Source organism: Oryx dammah, unplaced genomic scaffold (genome assembly GCF_014754425.2).
Source record: "Oryx dammah isolate SB20612 unplaced genomic scaffold, SCBI_Odam_1.1 HiC_scaffold_22, whole genome shotgun sequence".
Classification (NCBI taxonomy): domain Eukaryota; kingdom Metazoa; phylum Chordata; class Mammalia; order Artiodactyla; family Bovidae; genus Oryx; species Oryx dammah.
The window spans coordinates 37,840,559-37,865,345 of record NW_024070206.1 but is presented as its reverse complement, the minus strand read 5'-3'; the positions used below and the strand labels follow the sequence as shown (position 1 = coordinate 37,865,345).

Sequence of the window (24,787 nt, the reverse complement as noted above, 5' to 3'; positions counted from 1 at the left end):
ATGAAACTAAGCCATGCCCTGTGGGGCCATCCACGACAGGCGGGTCATGGTGGAGAGGTTTGACAGAATGTGGTCCAATGGAGAAGGGAATGGCAAACCACTTCAGTATTCTTGCCTTGACAATCCCAACATGATAGGATACTGAAATAGGTACTCCCCAGGTCAGTAGGTGCCCAATATGCTACTGGAGATCAGTAGAGAAATAACTTCAGAAAGAATGAACCAGTGGAAACAAAGCAAAAACAATACCCAGTTGTGGATATGACTGGTGATAGAAGCAAGGTCCGATGCTTTAAAGAGCAATATTGCATAGGAACCTGACTGAATGTCAGGTCCATGAATCAAGGCAAATTGGAGTGGTCAAACAGGAGATGTCAAGAGTGAACGTTGACATTCTAGGAATCAGTGAACTAAAATGGATTAGAATGGGTGGATTTAACTCAGATGACCATTATATATACTACTGCGGGCAGGAAGGGTAGAAGAAATGGAGTAGCCATCATGGTCAACAAAAGAGTCTGAAATGCAGTAGTTGGATGCAATCTCAAAAACGACAGAATGATCTCTGTTCGTCTCCAAGGCAAACTATTCAATGTCACAGTAATCCAAGTCTATGCCCCTACCAGTAATGCTGAAGAAGATGAAGTTGAACAGTTCTATGAAGACCTACAAGACCTTTTAGAACTAACACCAAAAAAAAGATGTCCTTTTCATTATAGGGGACTGGAATGCAAAAGTAGGAAGTCAAAAAACACCTGGAGTAACAGGCAAATTTGGCCTTGGAATGCAGAATGAAGCAGGGCAAAGACTAATAGAGTTTTGCCAAGAAAATGCACTGGTCATAGCAAACACCCTCTTCCAACAACACAAGAGAAGACTCTACACATGAACATCACCAGATGGTCAACACAAAAATCAGATTGATTATATTCTTTGCAGCCAAAGATGGAGAAGCTCTATACAGTCAGCAAAAACAAGACCAGGAGCTGACTGTGGCTCAGATCATGAAATCCTTATTGCCAAATTCAGACTTAAATTGAAGAAAGGAGGGAAAACCACTAGACCATTCAGGTATGACCTAAATCAAATCCCTTATGATTATACAGTGGAAGTGAGAAATAGATTTATGGGACTAGATCTGATAGGTAGAGTGCCTGATGAACTATGGACGGAGGTTCGTGACATAGTACAGGAGACAGGGATCAAGACCATCCTCATGAAAAAAAAATGCAAAAAAGCAAAATGGCTGTCTGGGGAAGCCTTACAAATAGCTGTGAAAAGAAGAGAGGCAAAAAGCAAAGGAGAAAAGGAAAGATATAAGCATCTGAATGCAGAGTTCCAAAGAATAGCAAGAAGATATAAGAAAGCCTTCCTCAGCGATCAATGCAAAGAAATAGAGGAAAAGAACAGAATGGGAAAGACTAGAGATCTCTTCAAGAAAATTAGAGATACCAAGGGAATATTTCATGCAAAGATGGGCTCGATAAATGACAGAAGTGGTGTGGACCTAACAGAAGCAGAAGATATTAAGAAGAGGTGGCAAGAATACATGGAAGAACTGTACAAAAAAGATCTTCACAACCAAGATAATCACGATGGTATCATCACTCACCTAGAGCCAGACATCCTGGAATGTGAAGTCAAGTAGGCCTTAGAAAGCATCACTACGAACAAAGCTAGTGGAGGTGATGGAATTCCAGCTGAGCTATTTCAAATCCTGAAAGATGATGCTGTGAAAGTGCTGCACTCAATATGCCTGCACATTTGGAAACCTCATCAGTGGCCACAGGACTGGAAAAGGTCAGTTTTCATTCCAATCCTAAAGAAAGGCAATGCCAAAGAATGCTCAAACCACCGCACAATTGCACTCATCTCACACGCTAATAAAGTAATGCTCAAAATTCTCCAAGCCAGGCTTCAGCAATACGTGAACCGTGAACTTCCAGATGTTCAAGCTGGTTTTAGAAAAGGCAGAGGAACCAGAGATCAAATTGCCAACATCCGCTGGATCATGGAAAAGGCAAGAGAGTTCCAGAAAAACATCTATTTCTGCTTTCTTGACTATGACAAAGCCTTTGACTGTGTGGATCACAATAAACTATAGAAAATTCTGAAATAGATGGGAATACCAGACCACCTGACCTGCCTCATGAGAAACCTCTATGCAGGTCAGGAAGCAACAGTTAGAACTGGACATGGAACAACAGACTGGTTCCAAATAGGAAAAGGAGTACGTCAAGGCTGTATATTGTCACCCTGCTTGTTTAACTTGTATGCAGAGTACATCATGAGAAACGCTGGACTGGAAGAAGCACAAGCTGGAATCAAGATTGGGAGAAATATCAATCACCTCAGATATGCAGATGACACCAGCCTTATGGCAGAAAGTGAAGAGGAACTAAAAAGCCTCTTGATGAAAGTGAAAGAGGAGAGTGAAAAAGTTGGCTTAAAGATCAACATTCAGAAAATGAAGATCATGGCATCCAGTCCCATCACTTCATGGGAAATAGATGGGGAAACAGTGGAAACAGTGTCAGACTTTATTTGGGGGGGCTCCAAAATCACTGCAGATGGTGACTGCAGCCATGAAATTAAAAGACGCTTACTCCTTGGAAGGAAAGTTATGACCAACCTAGATGGCATATTCAAAAGCAGAGACATTACTTTGCCAACAAAGGTCCATCTAATCAAGGCTATGGTTTTTCCAGTGGTCATGTATGGATGTGAGAGTTGGACTGTGAAGAAAGCTGAGCGCTGAAGAATTGATGCTTTTGATCTGTGGTGTTGGAGAAGATTCTTGAGAGTCCCTTGGGCTGCAAGGAGATCTAACCAGTCCATTCTAAAGGAGATCAGCCCTGGGATTTCTTTGGAGGGAATGATGCTGAAGCTGAAACTCCAGTACTTTGGCCACCTCATGTGAAGAGTTGACTCATTGGAAAAGACTCTGATCCTGGAAGGGACTGGGGGCAGGAGGAGAAGGGGATGACAGAGGATGAGATAGCTGGATGGCATCAAGGACTCGATGGACATGAGTTTGAGTGAACTCCAGGGGATGGTGAAGGACAGGGAGGCCTGGTGTGCTGCGATTCATGGGCCCTCAAAGAGTTGGACACGACTGAGTGACTGAACTGAACTGAGTTTAAATTTAAAGTTGCTCTAATTTACATTTTTATTATCAAATAGAAATTTTTATATTTTTATTTAATCTTTTTATTTACTCTTGTTTGAACCTTCTGGTGGTGATTTGGTAATTTTTATAAACATGAATGGCTCAGCAGTAAAGAATCTGCCTCCATTTCAAAAGATACAAGAGACATGGATCTGATCCCGGGTCTAATCCTTAGCTTGCAAAGATCCCATTAAGGAGGAAATGGCAACCCACTGCAGGATTCTTGCCTGAAAATTTTTGTTTTATTCAAACGGTGCTCTAGAAACATCCTTGTACACGTATTCTGTGTGACTTAGGTATACTTACTAATAGAACTGATAGGTACATGATATGTGTATCGTTGACTTTATTGAATAATATACTCACTAATTTCCAATGCCATGCCAGTGTAGGAATCTTTCATTTGCTCCATTTTCTTTCTACCACTTGATATTACTACACTTTTAAATTATTGACCATTTACATATTACTTAAGTGTATCTAATTGTGATTTTAATTTGAATTTTTCTGTCTGCTATGAAGTTGAAATTTTTAATGTGCTGTTGGGCATTTTGGTTTTTATTTTTCGAAATTGACTTCTGTGTCTTTTCTTCTGATTTTCTAATGAGTCACATATTTCTTCTTGATTTGTAAGAGTTCTTAATGTGAATAATATCCTGAAATCAAATGGATGTAGCTAATATCCTCTTGTACTTGTGCCTTGTATTTTTAATTTACTTATTATTTAGTATCACCTTTTGATGAACAAAAGTTTTATTTTTTCAAACTTTTTATATGGTTTTTCTTTCTATATTTTTTTCTTCTCTACATGTCTTTTTTCTTCTCTATATGTCTATTTCTTTTTATATGTTATTAAGACAGTCTCTACCCTGAGATCATGAAGGTATCCATCGACATTCTGTCTCAACAATTTTGAGTTTTGACTTTCACATTTAGGTTTCAGTCCACCTCATATTGATTTTTTGTGTTATTTGAGTTGTGGTGTCTACTACTCTTTTGTAGTTGATTACTTTTGACTCTATACTAATTATTGTTCTTGGAAAATTATTTCTGGGCGTTTCATGAAACCTAAGAAATAGATGATTTCTTCTGCATTACATTTGGTTTTGCTTCTGCCAGGAACCTAAAGCTCTACTGACATGGTCCAAACTTAAAATTACTCATGACTTGAGAGTTCCATGGACTTTCCAATGATGAAAATCTAATCTTCAAATGAGGACCACCCAAAATCTCAGCGATGAGATTTTTTGTATTTTTTTTTCTTTTTAGTGTACACTCAACATGGAGGACATTTCACTATAGTTCTTTGAGTTCTTTTATTTTTTATTTCTTTGAGTTCTTTTAAAGGTTGTTGAGGTGGTTTATGTTTCTATTTATTTCTGGTTTACATTTACTCTGAGGCTGTAGCCCTTTGCTGTCCAAAGTCAGTGTGAATTTTACAGTTTAGTTGGAAGTTAAGAGGTTTAACATTTTTTGTGCTGTAGGCCCTTTGAAGTCTGTTGAAGCTTACACTCTGTTTTGAGAATATATATTTTAGTATATTATAAAAAACACAAAAAGTACTTTATAAGAAGTACAAAAGTGTTTAAAAATAAAGAAAACAATTTTCTTATCCAAGCTCATGGTTGTTCTGTCCATAGAACTTTAAGAATTCTTGAGACTAGACTTTATTATTTTCTGTCACTTATATGTCATCAAACATCTTTGGAGCCAGCCCAAGGTTTTCAGGAACTGCAAATGACCTTTATGTAATTGTCACTTTTATACTCTGGTGCTCCAGAGAAAATTCTAGGTTCCTATCTCCTTTGATTTTTCCCTAGTGTTTTCTGTCTTGTTCAACTTTTCTCTCATGTGTATATGTAATGATCATAATTAAAAAGACATGACATATATCATCATGATATATGGAAAAACTGATTTAATGAAACTATCCTGCCATTCCAAGAAATATGAGTACTATACCCCATTATTTTATATTGATTGAATCTTATTTTATATGAGAGAAATTTTTCTGGCTTAACCATTTTAATCCCCTCTTAAATTCTGTTTCCTCCAAAATTTAAGAGGTAATATGTTTTAGGATATTCCTCAAAGAGGGTCCTGCTGTATATAAATTATACATTATGCTTAAGGAAACAAATGATTCTGAGGTAAAATAAAACTGGGAAATTATATATAATTTGCCTTTTACTTGGAAATTTTTTTAATGAGCACTAACATTGAAAGCCCTGAAATGTTCTATAGTGAAGATACTTGCTTAAACTATGTTATTTGATCATAGAATCTTTTCTTTATATACTTATTAGAGTATCATTGGATTATATACATATGCATATATATATATATATTTAACTCTTTATTTTATATTATAGTTAGTTCAGTCGCTCAGTCGTGTCCGACTCTTTACGACCCCATGAATTGCAGCACACCAGGCCTCCCTATCCATCACCAACTCCCACAGTTCACTCAGACTCACGTCCATTGAGTCCGTGATGCCATCCAGCCATCTCATCCTCTGTCATCCCCTTCTCCTCTTGCCCTCAATCCCTCCCAGCATCAGAGTCTTTTCCAATGAGTCAGCTCTTTGCATGAGGTGGCCAAAGTACTGGAGTTTCAGCTTTAGCATCATTCCCTCCAAAGAAATCCCAGGGCTGATCTCCTTCAGAATGGACAGGTTGGATCTCCTTGTAGTCCAAGGGACTCTCAAGAATCTTCTCCAACACCACAGTTCAAAAGCATCAATTCTTTGGCACTCAGCTTTCTTCACAGTCCAACTCTCACATCCATACATGACCACAGGAAAAACCATAGCCTTGACTAGACGGACCTTTGTTGACAAAGTAATGTCTCTGGTTTTGAATATGCTATCTAGGTTGGTCATAACTTTCCTTCCAAGGAGTAAGCATCTTTTATTTTCATGGCTGCAGTCACCATCTGCAGTGATTTTGGAGCCCAGAAAATAAAGTCTGACACTGTTTCCACTGTTTCCCCATCTATTTCCCATGAAGTGATGGAACCAGATGCCATGATCTTAGTTTTCTGAATGTTGAGCTGTAAGCCAAAAACTTTTTCACTCTCCTCTTTCACTTTCATCAAGAGGCTTTTTAGGTCCTCTTCACTTTCTGCCATAAGGCTGGTTTCATCTGCATATCTGAGGTGATTGATATTTCTCCCAGCAATCTTGATTCCAGCTTGTGCTTCTTCCAGCCCAGCGTATCTCATGATGTACTCTGCATAGAAGTTAAATAAGCAGGGTGACAATGTACAGCCTTGATGTATTCCTTTTCCTGTTTGGAACCAGTCTGTTGTTCCATGTCCAGTTCTAACTGTTGCTTCCTGATCTGCATATATCTTTCACCAGTATCTTACAGTTTTTTGTGTATGGATGTTTCAGTTCCTTGGTTAAGTTTATTCCTATTTATTTTATTCTTTTCATGCTATTGTAAATGGGTTTGCTTTGTCTGATGTACATATGTATAAGGTAATATACATTTATGTATCAGTTGCCTCTGATATCTTTTGGTTTCCATTTACAAGGAATGTATTTTTTCATCCCTTCATTTTGAGCTTATATATGCCCTTAAATCTAGAATGCTCTCGTAGTAGCATATATATAGATACATCTTGTTGTTTTTTTTTTTGCTCAATCACTCTGTGCTTTTTTATTGGAGAGTTTAATTCATTTTCATTTAAAGTGATTATTGATAGATGAGGATTTCCTAATGTCATATTGTTGCTATTTTATGTGTGTTTTGTAGTTCTTTTGTTTAGTTGTTCTTCTCTTGCTGTCTTCCTTTTTGAATTGATGATTTTTCATAGCAGTATACTCTGATTCCCTTCTTTTTTTTCTTTGTGTGTCTACTATATGTTTTTGCTTTGTGGTTTCTTTAAGGCTTAAAATCAATTATTTTATAGATGTAACAGTCTATCTTGAACTGATAGCAACTTAATTTCAATCACATGCAAAAACTCTACCCTTTTAAATACCCAGCTTCCAAATTTTGTGTCTTTGATGTCACAATTTAAATCTTTTATATTTTGTATCTATTAATAAATTACTGCAGTTATAGCTATTTTAGTATTCCTGTCTTTTAACTTTTATACTAGAGTTAAATATTTAACACCTCCCTATAGTATTGGAATATTTTGTATTTGAATATACACTTACCTTTACTGACTTGTTTTATGTTTTTATTTTTGTGTTACTAATTCATGTCCTTTTAACTTGAAAGACTCCTTTCAGCATTTCTTATAAAGCAGGTCAAATAGTGATGAGCTCCCAGTTTTTTGTCGGGAAACTCATTCTTTTTCGCTTCTGAAAGACAAGTTTGCCAGCAAAGAAGCTGAGGTCCTCTGCAGAGCAGGCACTGGGAGGCATGATCATTGCTGCTTCATGCCTGATGTTGATAGCTTTTGCCAGTTTTCCTATGCCAGGCCATCTTTATGCCTCTCAGCTTTGCTGATCTCTGAGTGGGGTGAAATAAAGGACTATCCTTTGTGCAGTTCTCCCAAAATTTGATTCATAAGAATTGTTTATCATTTCAGTGCCTCCAAAGGGAAGCTGGCAGCTCACACTTTTGCAGGGAGAGGGACTATTTCAGACCAGAGTTTTCTCGGCATGACCAGTGTCACTTACAGGACAGGATAATGCAGACAAAATGAAGCTATCTTCCTTCCCATTTTGTGTGGTTATTCTGTTTTTTAAGTGTTTGGTCCGTGTGGCTGACGTTTCTTAAGTGGACTCTTGACACTTCCCAAGGCTATTTTTGTTTGTGTGTCACTGTCTGATTGTTAATAATTATTGGTAGATGGAAGCTGGGGTTTCCAACCCCATCATTTTGGTGATGTTACTCTGAATGCGTTTTTTTGCTTTTAATAGGTGTGTGCTATTTTGAATACCTTCTTGTAAGAGTTAAGCCAATCGAAAAAGAAAACATCTGAAGATATTCTACTATGTTTTTGTTTAATATCAATATTATAGTTGCTTTTTCAAGGACAACATTTTTACAACATAGTTTTGTACATTATTTTGCTTATTTTAAATGTATATATTAACTACTCACTGAAATTTTTATTTTCTTTTAAAAAGACAATGCCACATCACAAGCTTTGGTTCGATTTGTTACCCCTGAGGAAGCTGTTGTGGTTATTCATGAAGATAAGATGACAAACACTGAAGGTGAGGGCAGAATCTAAGTTGTATAGTAACCTATGTAAACTGTATTTATATTCACTCATTTGTTTGTGATGCCAGTGTTGTATTTTTATTAAGAAATAAACCTAAATATCACTCATAGCTAACAATGATTGATATATAATATATGGATATAATTTTTAATAAATTTTATAAATAGTGTATTGTTAATTAAAATTTGATTCATAAGAATTGTTTATAATTTCAGAAATTTATGAATTTTAAAAATAAGCAGTTTCTTTATCCTTCATGTTAGGACTGACGTGTGCTGGAAACTTTCCAGTTCATTAAGGATATGTTTCTTAGAATGAAATAAAGAAGGACTAATGTTTTGGGGTTGTGCAATCCAGAATTTAAAATTGTTCATTGAGATTCCATGAACCGTTAGCTCAGAAAGTGTTTCTGGTATCCTATGTGGAAAGAAGTAGAAAGAGATGGTTAAATATATGCATTTTATGTATGCTCTGTGCTTAATTGCTCAGTCGTGTCCAAGTCTTTGTGACCCTGTAGCCTGCCAGGTTCCTCTGTCCCTGGGGATTCTCCAGGCAAGAATACTGGAGTGGGCTGCCATGCCCTCCTCCAGGGGATCTTCCCAACCCAGGGATCAAACCTGGGTCTCCCACATTGCAGGTGGATTCTTTACCATCTGAGCCACCAGGGAAGCCCCATTCTATAGTGGGGTCACAAAGAGTCAGACACAACTGAGTGACTGAACTGAGCTGAACTACTCTCCCAATCGCCTGCTTGTTTTTTAAACTATTTCTTCTATTATGTCCTGACCTATCTTGTTTCCAATGAGAAATATAGCAGTTATTCACACCATGTCCTCTATATGTAATATGTCCTTTTGTATCTGGCCGCTTTAAAGATTTCCTCTTTAATTGGTTTTCTCTCTTTAATTGATGTTCTCAGACATAGTTCTCTTTCTATTTTTGTATTGTGTGAGATTTGTTGAACTTCTTGGATGTGTGAGTTGATGTTTCTCATGAGATTTTGAAATTTTTTTGGCTGTTATTTCTTCAAATATTTTTCTCTCCAAATTTCCCTCTCTTTTCCTTCCAGACCCTCAACTTCACCTATGCTGGACTTTGACTATGTTTGATTTTTTTCCCTAGAATTCCTTGAGGATCTGTTCTTTTTTCTTCATTTTTATTTCTTTTCTTTAGATTGGATGATTTCTATCAATCTGCCCATTCATTCTTTACTCAGGGAAAGGTCTCTTCCTAAGTTCCCCCACCGCCAGTGTATAACAAAACTAAAAGGAGCTTTGTTTTTCATTAAAAAAAAAAGTTAACAGTACTTTCTGTTCATCACACAGAGGCTTTGCAAGGAGAAGAAATTATTTCTAAACTTACGAGCACTAGCTTATTCTACATTTTGGAAGAAAACCAGGATATTAAAAGGGGTAATGGAATGTGAGAAAAAAAAAAAATCTGTGTTTGGATAAGAGTTTTTCCTCAGAGAACTGACTTCAGATAAAGGCATGATACAATAATTTCAGTGATGGATGTAAAGGAGTTACATATTAAAAGCAGAAGAGAAGGAAGAATGGTAGTGATAAAATCTTAAATTATAGGGCTTGTGTGAATAAACTGTGTAAGGATCTAATTCATTGAGCGAGGAGAGTTGGCAGTTAATGAACATAAACAACCCTTTGCCCACACAATCAGACCATCCATATTTTTTCTCAAATGGAAGTTTCATGTTGCAGTCTCAACAAACCTCAACTCTGGTTAGCTCCAGAAGGATCTTACTCTTATGCATCGATTCTGAGCAAGGATGTTGGAGTTGGGCTGGTTTTTAGAGAGAATGAGTGTCCTGCCTGAGTTTAATTCTTGAAATACTTACCCAATTTTTTATGCACGGGCTTTACAAGGTAAAGCTCTGTCAACTTAATGTTTGACTAAAACTGTTAATTCATTGTATCATGGAGTTGTAGGTGAAAATGATCTTATATAACACCCTGCCATCTGGTTCATGCATTCAGTGAGAAATCTAAGGTTAGAGATTGATTAGTTTTATCTTAAAAATCACAGTTATCAGTCAGTCAAGCTGATAAATGAATGACCAGAGACAGCAAGTTTAGTGTCCTAAGTGTAACATGAAAAAGAAGCAGAAAGGAAAGTTGTAACTCATACCCTTAGTATTAGGATAAAGCATTAATAAGAACTCATAGATTCTTGTTCTTTCTTGTGCTGCTTGTAGTGCCGTGTCTTTTGTAGACTTTTAGTGCAAACTCTAACTTTACAATATTTCCTTTTCCCCACTTTACCGTATGTAAAATGTTAATCCTAAACCATGGAGTGCTCTGGAAATTAATGAATAACTCATCTGGTAGGTTGAGAATGGCACATGTAGAAAAATGTGAAATGAGTCATTGCCCTCCTTGTTTTCTCCACATTTAATGACGCAAAACAAATGCTTTAACTATAAGAAAAATTGTCTGCTTGTTAAATGTATATTAAAACCCTATTTTTAGATGGCTGGACAACTTGTCTGTATTAGGATATTTGGATAAGAGATCAATATGTAATTTTTACCAGCTTGGGTTTTTTATCTTTTTTGGTCCTCTGAGTGTTACAGAGATGAAAAAATACATCTGTGTATGAAATAAAGAGGAAAATAGAATATAACAAAAAAAAATAGTCACTCCAAGTGTGTGTGTTCACCATGGTCAAAGCAAAGTAAAATACATTAGAATATCAGCACTGTTACCTTGAAGGAACATTCGAACTTCACAAATAAGTGACGTGAAACTTGAGATGTCCCTGAGATATCCTTTTAGAAACACTTCTTTTCATTTCACCTCATTTTTAAATATAAAAACAACCTTCATGGTATTGTATATACTCCCAAGCCAGAGAGAAATAGTTTAAGTCCCAGCTCTCCTACCTCTCAGCTCTGTGCTGTGCAACACTTGATGTACCAACTTCTGTAAGCTTTGATTTCCTAATATATGAAAGCAAGACAAGAACCTATTTCAATTGATTGTTGTGAAAATTAAATAAAATGTGGCATCAAAAGTGCTTAGCATAGCCCCATGTTTGGTACATATATTTAGTGCTCAAAAATGTCAAAAAATATGTATTTTTTTTCCTATATGGACTATTATTCTGCATTTAGGATATGAACATATATGGGATAGACACATTGATAAATGAAACCTATGCTATTTTGACAGATAACATATATTTGGAGGAGGATATTTTGAGATTTCATCTAAAGATATTTAAAAGACCTCAGTTTATATGAAGCTGTCTAAAATATTTACCATCTCTATGTGTTGACACTATCTATGTGTTGTGAAACAAAAGGCGCAGACTGGAGGCAACAGCATTGCTTCCGTGTTCCTCAAGGTCAACTGCAATGAGAACATCAGTCTGTTCTCACTGAGGCCCCAAGCCTATTTTATGTCTTGCATTTAAGATCAGTGATTGCAGCTGTAATCCAGCTCAACAGGGTCCTTAGAGGCCACAGGACTGCAAGTAAGCACTTTGGTGGAGCTTCATGGACAACTTTGCTGAGCTTCTGCAACCTTCAGTTGATTCGGGACATACCAGGATTAGAATCACTGAGGCACATCAGACTGAGTGGATTTTATGATGAATACAACTTGAATGCCACAGTGAGAACATCAATCACTCTTCGCATGAGACTTCAATTTTCAGAAATGGAAGGTGGAAAATGAGGTTATTATGAGGATGATGGGGACCTGCTTTTATTTATTTATTTTTCAGCAGGAGAAACCATGCTGTATTTAAGGAAGAACTTCAATGCATGAGTGGTTGGATATTATTTACACTGGAACATGTGGTGTCTCTTTGAGAGGAGAATTTAAAATATATGTCAAAGTCACTTCTTAAGTGATTCAAGGTCTATGTAGAAACAAATGGATTAACTGATTTTCTGCCTTTTTTCTTTCTTTTTTCATGATGCCATGGAACACTTCAACGTTTAAATTTTCTTAAAGTTTTGTTCTCACTTCTTAGGTTTATTTTTATATTATAAATGATCATTATATTTTAGTTTTCCAATTATTGGAAGGTTCATTCTATAATTCTCTGACATTTATCAATCTGTTGATTGAAGCTGGAGTGTTAGTGCTAGTAAAGCAGAATACTTTTTGTACCTTCTGAACGTCAAGGTTTACTATTCTGTATATAACTGCGAACTGATGTCCTCTGTCTGGTTTATCTGTAGAGGTGAATAAAGGCCTTTACTTTGGCTACCCGTGCCGACGTGAAAGCTGTGCTTTAGTAAACATCCCAGCTCCATGTGTCAACAAGATGATTGCACACATTGAAGATGTGGAGTCTAAAATACAGGAGCATCTGAAACGGGTAAGTCATATCTAACATGCTAAAATTTTTGTATAGGGTCTATTGGTTTCCCTGGTGGCTCAGTGGTAAAGAATCCACCTACCAAGCAATTAACGCCTATTCAGTCCCTGGGTCAGGAAGATCCCCTGGAGAAGGAAATGGCTGCCTACTGTAGTATTTGCCTGGGAAATCCCCTGGGCAGAGGAGCCTGGTGGGCTATGGTCCATGAGGTCATGAATGAGTCAGACACGACTGAGTGACTAAACAACATAGGGCCTATCAGGGTCTGTTACTTAAAGAACCCCAGGAGTTATTTTTTTATTTATTTTTAATGATTCTTGGACTTCTTTATAGAAGAAGTCTTTGCTCAGTTGCACAATTTACTAATCTGGACATGTTTTTGATAGTGTCACTTCAGAAGGGTGAAATGACCTTATTAAATAGATTTTTTTTTCTTCTGCATGTTTGTTCTTTATCCAGCGGCAAGCATGCTAAGTAGTAATTTCCATAAGCCAACTTGACTAGTAAATTAAATAGTATTTACATCCTTTTCAGGGACACTAAGTTGATAAGATGTTTAGATAAGTAAATTGGTGTATAAAAGGACAGAATGCCCTTTCTAATGAGTTATTTAGTTCTAAAGAAATACTTAACAGGTCTGTTAAAAGAGAATACAATGATTCTTTGTCCTTTTAATGTTAAAATGTACCTTTATTATTCTGAAGAGGGTTTAATCTTGAAGTTACTATAACTATCTGTTATTTTCAAAGGATTATTTAGGAATGATTAAAAACCTTCTCATACCTTTTATTCATGTTACATTTCTAAGTAATTAATTGGAAAAGACCCTGATGCTGGGAGGGATTGGGGGCAGGAGGAGAAGGGGATGACAGAGAATGAGATGGCTGGATGGCATCACTGACTCAGTGGACATGAGTTTGGGTAAACTCTGGGAGTTGGTATGGACAGGGAGGCCTGGTGTGCTGCGATTCATGGGGTCGCAGAGAGTCAGACACAACTGAGCGACTGAACTGAAGTAATTAATACACAACTACACTGCCCAGATGGGAACAAAAGTTTGCCAGAAATATGTGCTATTTCTTTTCCTTGATCACTGTTACTGTTTCTGGCTCTGAGAGAGTTCCAGTGGGCCCCTGTCTTGCTTGATCTAAGGTGTTGTTTCCTTTCAGAGGAATTAGAGTGCAGAATTTAAGATCACAGCCCTAAGAGCCACAACTTCTGTGAATTTAGATGAGAATGGTGATAATGATATCGTGTTAGATAACATATGACATGCACTCAATATATATTGACTATGTATTGTTATTTCTATAACATTATTTATATCATTCTATGTTAGTATTTATATCTGTTGCTGCTTTGTTCCCCAAATTAGAACACTCCTTCAGAAAATGCTTTGCAGGTCATCTGTCTGATGGTGGCCTGGGCCTTGAAGAGTATAAGTACATAGAAGAGAATTAACATTAATTAATATGATATGCTGGGACTTCCCAGGTGGCTCAGTGGTAAAAGAATCCGCTTGCCAATGCAGGAGACATAAGAGACTTGAGTTCAATTCCTGGGTCGGGAAGGTCACCTGGAGGAGAGATTGGTAACCCACTCCAGTATTCTTACCTGGAAAATCCGTGGACAGAACAGTCTGATGAGCCACAGTCCATGGGGTTGCAGAGAGTTGGAAACAGCTGAGCACAGACAGAACACGATATGCTCTACACTTCACGAGTGTTTTAATTAACAATTATGTATGTTGCTAACATGATGAAAATAGATTGATAGGTGTATATGAATAGTCAAAGGCCCCAACCTTTGGCCTCACACTGATAACTCCTGTCAATCAACAGTGGCATTAGATTAGAAGTACTATGCTCCATAAATGTTATGTGCTTGAATCATCCCCAAACCATCCCCCAAGCCTGGTTCTTGGAAAAACTGTCTTCTGTGGAACCTGTCCCTGGTGCCAAAAAGGCTGGGGCCACTGCTATAATATAACTGAGAACTATTGTTGAGTGGTTACTGTTCTGTCTAACTGATAGATGGAGAAATAATAATTTTAAATAATTTAGAGTCTTATTTATGGTCATGAAACAGAGTTGGGATTTGATCACACTCCACCTGTTGCCAAAGCCCATGTTCATTACCCATTCCTGCTCGGGATTCTGAGCAGTTAGCTAACTTAAAAACAATGGTTAATGGGCTAGCTAAAACAATGACCTTATGCATGCATGCTTAGTTGCTTCAGTTGTGTCCAACTCTGTGACCCTATGATCTGTAGCCCTCCAGGCTCCTCTGTCCATGGGATTCTCCAGGCAAGAATACTGGAGTGGGCTGTCATGCCCTCTTCCAGGGGATCTTCCTGACCCAGGGATCAAATCTAAGTTTCCTTCAGGCAGATTCTTTACTGCTGAGCCACCAGGGAAGCCCAAAAAATGACCTCAGGTAAAGTAATTCACAAAATAAGCTAAGTATTTTACAGCTTATTTTAAGGAAAATTGAAAAAAAGCAGCCTTTTTCTGTAGATATATTATGTAAATAAGCCAGCTGCCATAAGTTTCTCTATCCATTCATAGATGTTTAAATGTAATTCTGAATCTTTAAAAGAAAATTCCTCAAAGTAGAGTTACTGTGAACATTTTACCTATATTTATTTTTTATAAGAGTGAGAAAACATTGGAAAATGATGGAAGTAATCACCTGGATATCTTCCCATACAAATAAGAGGTTTTGATTTGCTTTTCTTCTACCTTATATGCCCACACTGCCTAGACTAGAGATGATTTTATTTAATTTGAAATTATCTCTACTCAGTTGAAAGTTTCTTTTTCATTTAATCAATACAAGTCATTAAGATGCTACCATGACTTAAAAGAATGGCTCAGAGAGAAACTATTTAGAAATCATTCTTTAAATATTAAAAATTCATTGTATACAAGTAATAACTTTATCATTAATGGCAATAATAATATAGCTAATATTTATTGTTTACTGCATATCACAGGCTGTATTAAACACTTAATATACATAATTTTTGAATCCTTATGGAAACCTTGTGAGGTAGAAACTGCCAATATCCCCCAATTATGGATGAGGAAAATGATTCCAAAAATTGATTTCTCCTTTCTCCCAGAGCCAGTATCCAGACCAGGTGTGTCTCAGAGCTAGGAACATCCTATTGACTACTATACTAAATAATCTCTCTACTTAAGAGTATATCAACTGTGAGGACCCAATAACATGAATGTTAAAAGGCTTATAATTGGAAAACCTTGCTTTACTTATACCATTTTGTAACTGTTTTTAATTCTGAAACCCTTGTATTTGATCATCTCATCTCCTTGATCCAATACTTTGAGTTCTTTCATTCTGTTAATTCTGTTTCATTTGAAACTTCAAACCTCAGATCACTGTTCCCATTGTATCATACCAATATTTTTACTTGCTTGCCTAATCAGTTCATCTCCTAAAACACTCACCAATAGATATATTTAATTCTTTACTTCTTTATCTTGCCTTCCTTTTAGTCTGACAAAATGCCAAATCTGATGAGCTCTTGTTAACGGTCCGCCATCTTCACTTCTACATCCAGGCTTCTGAATAGTGATGGAGAACATTATGTTAATAATCCATATTTGAAATATTATGCATTCATGGTTTCCAGCCTCAATGAGACCTTTAATAGTGCTCTGAAATCTTTCTATTTGTCAACCTGAACTTTCTCTAGTATTCTTTGGTGGCTTCTCCAGTCCTCTCTTTTGTGTAGGTTTCCAAATCCTCCTCCTCACTACTCTTTCATCTCTTACTCCTCAAAGAGAATAGGAGACGAAATAGCAAATGCCTCAAGCCCCTTTATCTCACCTGTGCACATTCTTGAATTCCACAAACATAATAATCTCTTTGTCCTTCTGTGGAATATTTCCCCCTTCACCACAATGGCTCCCCCTTTACCTGCATTCCATCTTCTGTCTTTTCCATCAGGCGTTTTTCTCACCATCCTATCTTCCAAATCCCCTGTTTTTCTTAACTCACTCCTATCAACATTTAAAATATTGATTTTTCTTGTTTTCAGAAAATTTCTTTTTATTCCATACATACTCTTAAATATATCCATCCCCTTTTCAGTCTCTCTTCTCATTACACTTAACATCTGAAAAGAGTTGCCTAAATTTAGTATCTCTGATTCCTCACCTCCCAAATACTCATTCATTCATTGCAGTCTGTATTTGGCCCCCATTATTCTAATGAAAATATCTTTGGAAAAGTAACTTGTTTTTTCTGTTATCTGTTGCTTCATGCATGCGTGTACACACACACACATACAAGCTTTGTGGCTAGAACAAGACATTTATGGTTTTAGCAGTTATATTTAAATCTTTGAGACGTTTTACATCTAGGACACATGTATGTACTTGAAGTCAAAGATAAGATAATGGTGGATTAAAAATGGCTACCCTCCTCCTTTCCATCTCCTTACCTTAACAGATAGTCTATTCTCTCAACCTTTAAACATAGATTTGGACTTGTGACTTAAACAACAAATGTATCAGAAGAAGTGTCATACAACTTCTAAACCAATACAGAATTGTAAAGTAAAATAAAAAATAAATAAAAAAAAACCTTAAAAAAATAAAATAAAAAGAAAAGTCTCAAGAGGCTTTGAAGCTTCTGCCTTTGCTCTTCTGCTGCCATAAGTTCACCAGGTAAAGAAGCATAATCTAGCCTCCTTGAAGATAAATGACCAAGTGGAGGGACAGGCCCAACCTACAGCAGTCACAAACCATCACTTCTGAGTGACGTTGTCTTGAACTACCTATCCTAGTCAAGGTGCCAGATGACTGCATTAGTTTGAGGTCATATTAGTGCCCAAAAAATCACACAGCTGAGCCCATCATACATTGGTGACTCACAAAATTATGAGCAAATAAAATGGGGATTATTTTTAACCACTGAGTTTAAGAATGGTTATTATGCAGCAGTAACTCTGCATTGGTAAATATGACCCTGAAGTATACAGGCATATCTGCATCATATGCCACAAATTAAAGTGAGTAAAATGGAAAATTCGATTCTGTATAGTGTTGAAAATGAAACTTGCTCCTTCTAATTACATGCTTCATAATATACTTTTATATTTGGTAGGTAGTTCCATCCATTTTTTTTTTTTCATTTTTAAATTTCTTTGACTATTCTGTTTTAAAATTTATTTGGCTGCATTGGGTCTTAGTTGCAGCTCGTGGGATCTTTGTGGCCTCAAGCGGGATCATTTGTTGAGGTGCATGGACTCTCTAGTTGTGGCAAGTGGGCTCCGGTAGTCATGGCACGCATGTTGTCTAGTCGTGGCAAGCATGTTGTCTAGTCGTGGCACGCATGTTGTCTAGTCGTGGCACGCATACTCTCTAGTCGTGGCACGCAGGCTCTCTAGTTGTGGCATGCAGGCTTAGTTTTGTGGCATGCAGGCTTTGGTGCTTGGCACTGTGGGATCTTAGTACCCAGTCAGGAGTTGAACCTGTGTCCCCTGTATTTTAAGGCAGATTTTTAACCACTGGACAGCCAGGAAAGTCCCTATCCTCTCACATACATGGGTAATGAAATGATTACTTATTTTAGTCTGTTTTGTATTTAAATAATGACATTCATGTGTGCATGCATGCTAAGTTGCTTCAGTTGTGTCCAACTCTTTGCGACCCTGTGGACCATAGCCTGCCAGGCTCCTCTGTCCATCGGATTCTCCAGGAAAGAATACTGGAGTGGGTTGCCATTTCCTCCTGCAGGGGAATCTTCCCGACCCAGGGATCGAACCTGCATCTCCTGTGACTCCTGTGTTGACAGGCAGTTTTTTATTGCTAGTGCAACTGGGAAGTCCAAAGAAACTCATACCAAATTTAGTTTTTCTCTTTTATAATATTGTGGAGAAAAGATATATATGCCTTCAGTTTATTATATATTCACTTATATTCATTCTAGTATTTCTGTTATATCTGAATAAATTGTTATTTTTCATGCTATAAACTTTTTTCAAATATTTGGATACTCTTTTTTGTCCTTGTATTTATAAATGATAAACCAAACTGATTACTGGTTGCTGGCATAAGTTTTTGTTGCTTTTTGTTGCTGTTATTATTTGTTTGCTTTTTAGTAATTGTCAGAGTCTGCTTACGTCAAAGGCTTTTGTCCAGCATATAAAAATTTCTGCTCAGGCTCTTTGTGAATAGGAAGTAATATGCTTAAGCAAGAAAGTTGTGGGCCTTTCCATTTGCCTTAATAAGCTTACTTTTGAGTTTATAGCCACTTATAATCTTTTCAGTCATTCGTACATCTGCTTTTGTTTTTCCGCATGGACTTGTTTGGATCTATGTGAGATTCTGCTGGTTGTGGAAGCTCTATTTTGCTTCTCTCTAGAGCAATAACTTACATTCTTAGATATTCTCTCCAACTTGGGCATATCTCCAGTGTGGTCAGAGAATTTTTCTCATGGCAATGTTGAGAGGGTAACTTTTTGGCTGTGTATTCTGGATTCTTTGGATGGAAAGCAGCAGACTGGAGTGACCTGTCTCATCACAGGCAGCCCCTCCATTATTTACTTTGGTCCAGTTCAGTTCAGTTCAGTCGCTGAGTTGTGTCTGACTCTTTGCAAGCCCGTGGCCTATAGCATGTCAGCTTCCCTTTCCATCACCAACCCCCGGGTTTACCCAAACTCATGTTTATTGAGTCAGTGATACAGTCCAACCATCTCATCCTCTGTCATCCCCTTCTCCTGCCCTCAATCTTTCCCAGCATCAGGATCTTTTCTAATGAGTCAGTTCTTCTCATCAGGTGGCCAGAGTATTAGAGTTTCAGCTTCAGCATCAGTCCTTCCAATGAATATTCAGGACTGATTTCATATAGCACTGACTGGTTTGATCTCCTTGAAGTCCAAGGGATTCTCAAGAGTCTTCAACACCACAGTTCAAAAGCATCAATTCTGTGGGACTCAGCTTTGTTTATAGTCTAACTCTCACATCCATACATGACTACTGGAAAAACCATAGCTTTGACTAGATGGACCTTTCTTGGCAAGGTAATGTCTCTGCTTTTTAATATGCTGTCTAGGTTGCTCACTACTTTTCTTCCAAGGAGCAAGTGTCTTTTGCTTTCATGGCTGCAGTTACCACCTGCAGTGATTTTTGGAGTCTAAAAAAAAATAAAGTCTGCCACTGTTTCTACTGTTTCCCCATCTATTTCCCATGAAGTGATGAGACCAGATGCCATGATCTTAGTTTTCTGAATGTTGAGCTTTAAGCCAACTTTTTCACTCTCCTCTTTCATTTTCATCAAGAGGCTCTTTAGTGCTTCTTTGCTTTCTGCCGTAAGGGTAGTGTCATCTGCATATCTGAGGTTATTGATATTTCTCCTGGCAATCTTGATTCCAGCTTGTGCTTCTTCCAGCCCAGAATTTCTCATGTTGTACTCTGCATAGAAGTTAAATAAGCAGGGTGACAATATACAGCCTTGACATACTCCTTTTCCTATTTGGAACCAGTCTGTTGTTCCATGTCCAGTTCTAACTGTTGATTCCTGACCTGCATACCAATTTCTCAAGAGGCAGGTCAGGTGGTCTGGTATTCCCATCTTTTTCAGAATTTTCCAGAGTTTGTTGCGGTCCACACAATCAAAGGCTTTGGCATAGTCAATAAAGCAGAAGTAGATAATTTTCTGGAACTCTCTTTCTTTTTCTATGATCCAACTGATGTTGGCAATTTGATTTCTGCTTCCTCTGCCTTTTCTAAATCCAGTCATGTCTGACTCTTTGCTACCCCTGGACTGTAGCCTACCAGGCTCCCCTGTCCATGGAATTCTGCAGGAAAGAATACTGGAGTGGATTGCTATTTCCTTCTCCAAGGAATCTTCCCAACCCAGGGATCGAACCCAGGTTTCCCACATTGCAGACAGACACTTTACTGTGTGAGCCACCAGGGAAGCATTTACTTTGGTTATCAGCAGCTTATTCTCACATACTGGGAATTTTTCATGAGTTCCACACAGAAACTTTTCACCTTCCCTGAAATAGTCTCCACTTGTTGTTTCTTAAAAAAAAAAAGTATTTATTTCTTTTTAATTGGAGGATAATTGCCTTATAATATTGTATTGATTTCTGCCATACATTAACATGAATAGGCCATAGGTATACATATGTCCCTTCTCTCTTGAACCTCCCTTGCACCTCCCACTCCATCCCACTCCTCTCTGTTGTCACAGAGCACTGGGTTTGAGCCCCTTGCAACACAGAGCAAAGTCCCACTGACTATCTGTTTTATAGATGGCAATGTATATGTTTCAGTGTTACTCTTCCAATTCATCATTTCCTCTCCTTCCCCACTGTGTAGTCTGTTCTTTATGGCAGCATCTCCATTCAGTTCAGTTCAGTTCTCTTCAGTCGCTCAGTCGTGTCTGACTCTTTGCAACCCCATGAATTGCAGCACGCCAGGCCTCCCTGTCCATCACCAATTCCCGGAGTTCACTCAGAGCCGCGTCCACTGAGTCAGTGATGCCATCCAGCCATCTCATCCTCGGTCGTCCCCTTCTCCTCCTGCCCCCAATCCCTCCCAGCATCAAAGTCATCTCTAATGAGTCAACTCTTCACATGAGGTAGCCAAAGTACTGGAGTTTCAGCTTTAGCATAATTCCTTCCAAAGAAATCCCAGGGCTAATCTCCTTCAGAATGGACTGGTTGGATCTCCTTGCAGTCCAAGGGACTCTCAAGAGTCTTCTCCAACACCACAGTTCAAAAGCATCAATTCTTTGGTGCTCAGCCTTCTTCACAGTGCAACTCACATCCATACATGACTACAGGAAAAACCATAGCCTTGACTAGATGGATCTTAGTCAGCAAAGTAATGTCTCTGCTTTTGAATATGCTATCTAGGTTGGTCATAACTTTCCTTCCAAGGAGTAAGCATCTTTTAATTTCATGGCTGCAGTAACCATCTGCAGTGATTTTGGAGCCCAAATAATAAAGTCTTGCACTGTTTCTACTGTTTCCCCATCTATTTCCCATGAAGTGATGGGACCAGATGCCATGATCTTAGTTTTCTGAATGTTGAGCTTTAAGCCAACTTTTTCACTCTCCTCTTTTACTTTCATCAAGAGGCTTTTTAGTTCCTCTTCACTTTCTGCCATAATGGTGGTGTCATCTGCATATCTGAGGTGATTGATATTTCTCCTGGCAATCTTGATTCCAGCTTGTGTTTCTTCCAGTCCAGTGTTTCTCATGATGTACCCTGCATAGAAGTTAAATAAGCAGGGTGACAATATACAGCCTTGATGGGCTCCTTTTCCTATTTGGAACCAGTCTGTTGTTCCATGTCCAGTTCTAACTGTTGCTTCCTGACCTGCATACAGGTTTCTCAAGAGGCAGGTCAGGTGGTCTGGTATTCCCATCTTTTTCAGAATTTTCCACAGTTTATTGTGATCCACACAGTCAAAGGCTTTGGCATAGTCTATAAAGCAGAAATAGATGTTTTTCTGGAACTCTCTTGCTTTTTTAATGATCCAGTGGATGTTGGCAATTTGATCTCTGGTTTCTCTGCCTTTTATAAAACCAGCTGAACATCTGCCCTGAAAATAGGTTCATTGGTACCATCTTTCTAGATTGCATATATATGCATTAATATGTGATATTTATTGTTCTCTTTCTGACTTAGTTCACTCTGTATACTAGGCTCTAGGTTCATCTACCTCATTAGAACTAACTGAAATGTGTCCCTTTTTATGGCTGAATAATATTCTGTTGTGTATTTGTACCACAACTTCTTTATCCATTCATCTGTTGATGGATATCTAGGTTGCTTCCATGTCCTTGCTTCCACTTGTCTCTTCTGAGTTATACTTTTCTTTGCCCCGTTTTTACCATCAGTCTCATCTGATTACTCTGTTTCGGGAATTCTCAAATATATTGTCCAGTGATGTTACTAATGTGCCTATATATTTTTCTCCAAAATTTTGGTGTGATATGGGAATTGAGAAGTGATCATGTATGTCGATTTAAAATGTTGAATTGGATATTATCCATGAAATCCATAACATTCTGGCTATATATTCTGTGTTTTTGTTAATTTTTGCCTTTTATAGCCCAAGGCAGTGTTAGAATACATCTGTACAACATAAATCCTACCAAGGATTTTATAGTCCAGAAGTGGGGTAATTCTATGAAAAACTAAATATTGGTAAACTTAACATGTAATTATGTGTTTTCCACTTTATGGTAGTGTATTGAAATTTAATGGGTAGTATGTACTTCTGATTATGTGGAAAGTCTGTTAGGAGTAAATGGCATTTGAACTGACTCTTAGGGTAAAGGTAAAGTTTAGAAACAGGTGCAGGGTGAGAACAATTAGGTGAGAGTGATAATAAAAGAATAAGGCTAGCTAAGATAAAAGTATACTTGTTGTGGAAACAACAGAGTATAATTTGACAGAAACAAACAGGAGGATGTAGAGTGTTTGCAATTTTGTTAGTGAGTTAAGGTGTTAGTTAAATCTATTATTGATTTGAGACCTTAAAGATTTGATTTTCATCTTTTATTTTGACAGTTTGAAACTTCTTTGGAAGAATGGTAAGAACAGTTCACACTTCTTTTACATTTTTATGTTCAAATTTTGATGATTAATCTGCTGTAAATAAATTTATTTCAAAAGAAAAAAGATATTGAGAGCAGAATTTTACATTATATATTAATATTTATTTTTAAAAATTTAAGAATCAGGATGTAACTGGAAATAACAGAATAGGAATCTCCAGGGCTCTGTCCTACCATAAAAGCATCTATAAATTTTGGCAAAAATTGGTCAGAATCAGCTTCTGCAGAAATCTGAAATCTAGTCCAAAACTTGCAACAATAAGGGGAAAAATTAATGCAGAAAGAGTGGCTGACTTGCCTGAAGGAAGGGCTGTGGCATTTGAAATGTCCCACTTGCCATCCTCCAACCCTCAGATCAGTGGTGGTCATGAAGCAAATAGCCTGAATTTGTACAGATTGCTAGTGCCAGAGGAAACAGTACAGATCTTATTCTCAAAGAATTATAATTCACTGTTTTGATAAGTCTGATGACTCCCTAAAGGGACTAACACAAAGACTGACTTTGTTTTTCCTGATTTAGAGAAATTACAGAGCTGGAACCACCTCCAGGCAGTGTTTCCTGAAAGTATTTAAGGTCATATACTTGTCACCAGTGTCTAAGATTGTGGATAATTTGGGACAGACACTGAAAAGACCAGAATGCCTGGGAATGAAGAGTTTGGGGAAAGAGATATTATAAATGGGGGAATAGGATTTTTCAAAGTTCTCATATATATTGGATAATTGTAAAATGCACAAATATGAACAGTGTTGTACACATGCTCAGGAAAGACCAAGAAGACTTAATCTTTTATCTCTGGCTAGCCTTAGGATCTACACAGGCAAGAACTGAAGGTAGAGGCAGAGTTATAAACATTCTGAATAAGCATGAAAGAAGTACTCCAAGCAAGCATATAGTTTTCCCTTTTTCTTTTCTTTTTTTTTCTAACCTCAAGTATTTAAGGTAACTTGGACAAAGCTCAACTTCACCAATAAGCTAAGAAACACTTTGGTGACCCCAAGTGAAAAAGAATCTGATATTAATATTACAGTAAGTGTTTGGAAGAATCACTAAATGCAACCCACAACAAACATCAAAAGTAAGCACAATAGAGGGATGGTAATCTTATTTTCATATCACATTAGAGTACTCAAAATTTCCAGGTTTTTACAAAAATTATGAGGCAGGGGAAGAATAAAAGAAAATTTACTTCCATTATTAAGGGGAAAAACAAATGAAGAAAATACTCTGAGGAAGCATGACATTATGCTTATTGGACGAAGACTTTAAATCAACTGTCTCAAATACCCTCAAAGAGATAAACTGTGGACAAAAATACAACAAAAGCAGGAGATTAATGTCTCAACAAATATAGAATATCAATGAAAAAAAAAAAAGAAATTATAAGGAAGATCCAAATAGACATTTTAGAGCTAAAAGGTACAATAACTGAAATGAAAAACTAGAGATGTTCATCAGCTGAGGAGGAAACCTA

The 24,787-nt window shown here is 37.3% G+C and overlaps 1 protein-coding gene across 1 annotated transcript in view; it reads left to right on the top strand.

The window, feature by feature from the left end:
• The first annotated feature begins 7,562 nt into the window (after positions 1 to 7,562).
• The window catches only part of CCDC178 (coiled-coil domain containing 178), a 360,651-nt gene continuing 343,426 nt past the window's right edge, over positions 7,563 to 24,787 (top strand). The window contains exons 1-4 of the mRNA XM_040264241.1: positions 7,563 to 7,644; positions 8,259 to 8,348; positions 12,564 to 12,703; positions 23,266 to 23,288. Coding sequence (XP_040120175.1) covers positions 7,563 to 7,644; positions 8,259 to 8,348; positions 12,564 to 12,703; positions 23,266 to 23,288 — 335 coding nt within the window. The remainder of the gene's footprint in view (positions 7,645 to 8,258; positions 8,349 to 12,563; positions 12,704 to 23,265; positions 23,289 to 24,787) is intronic.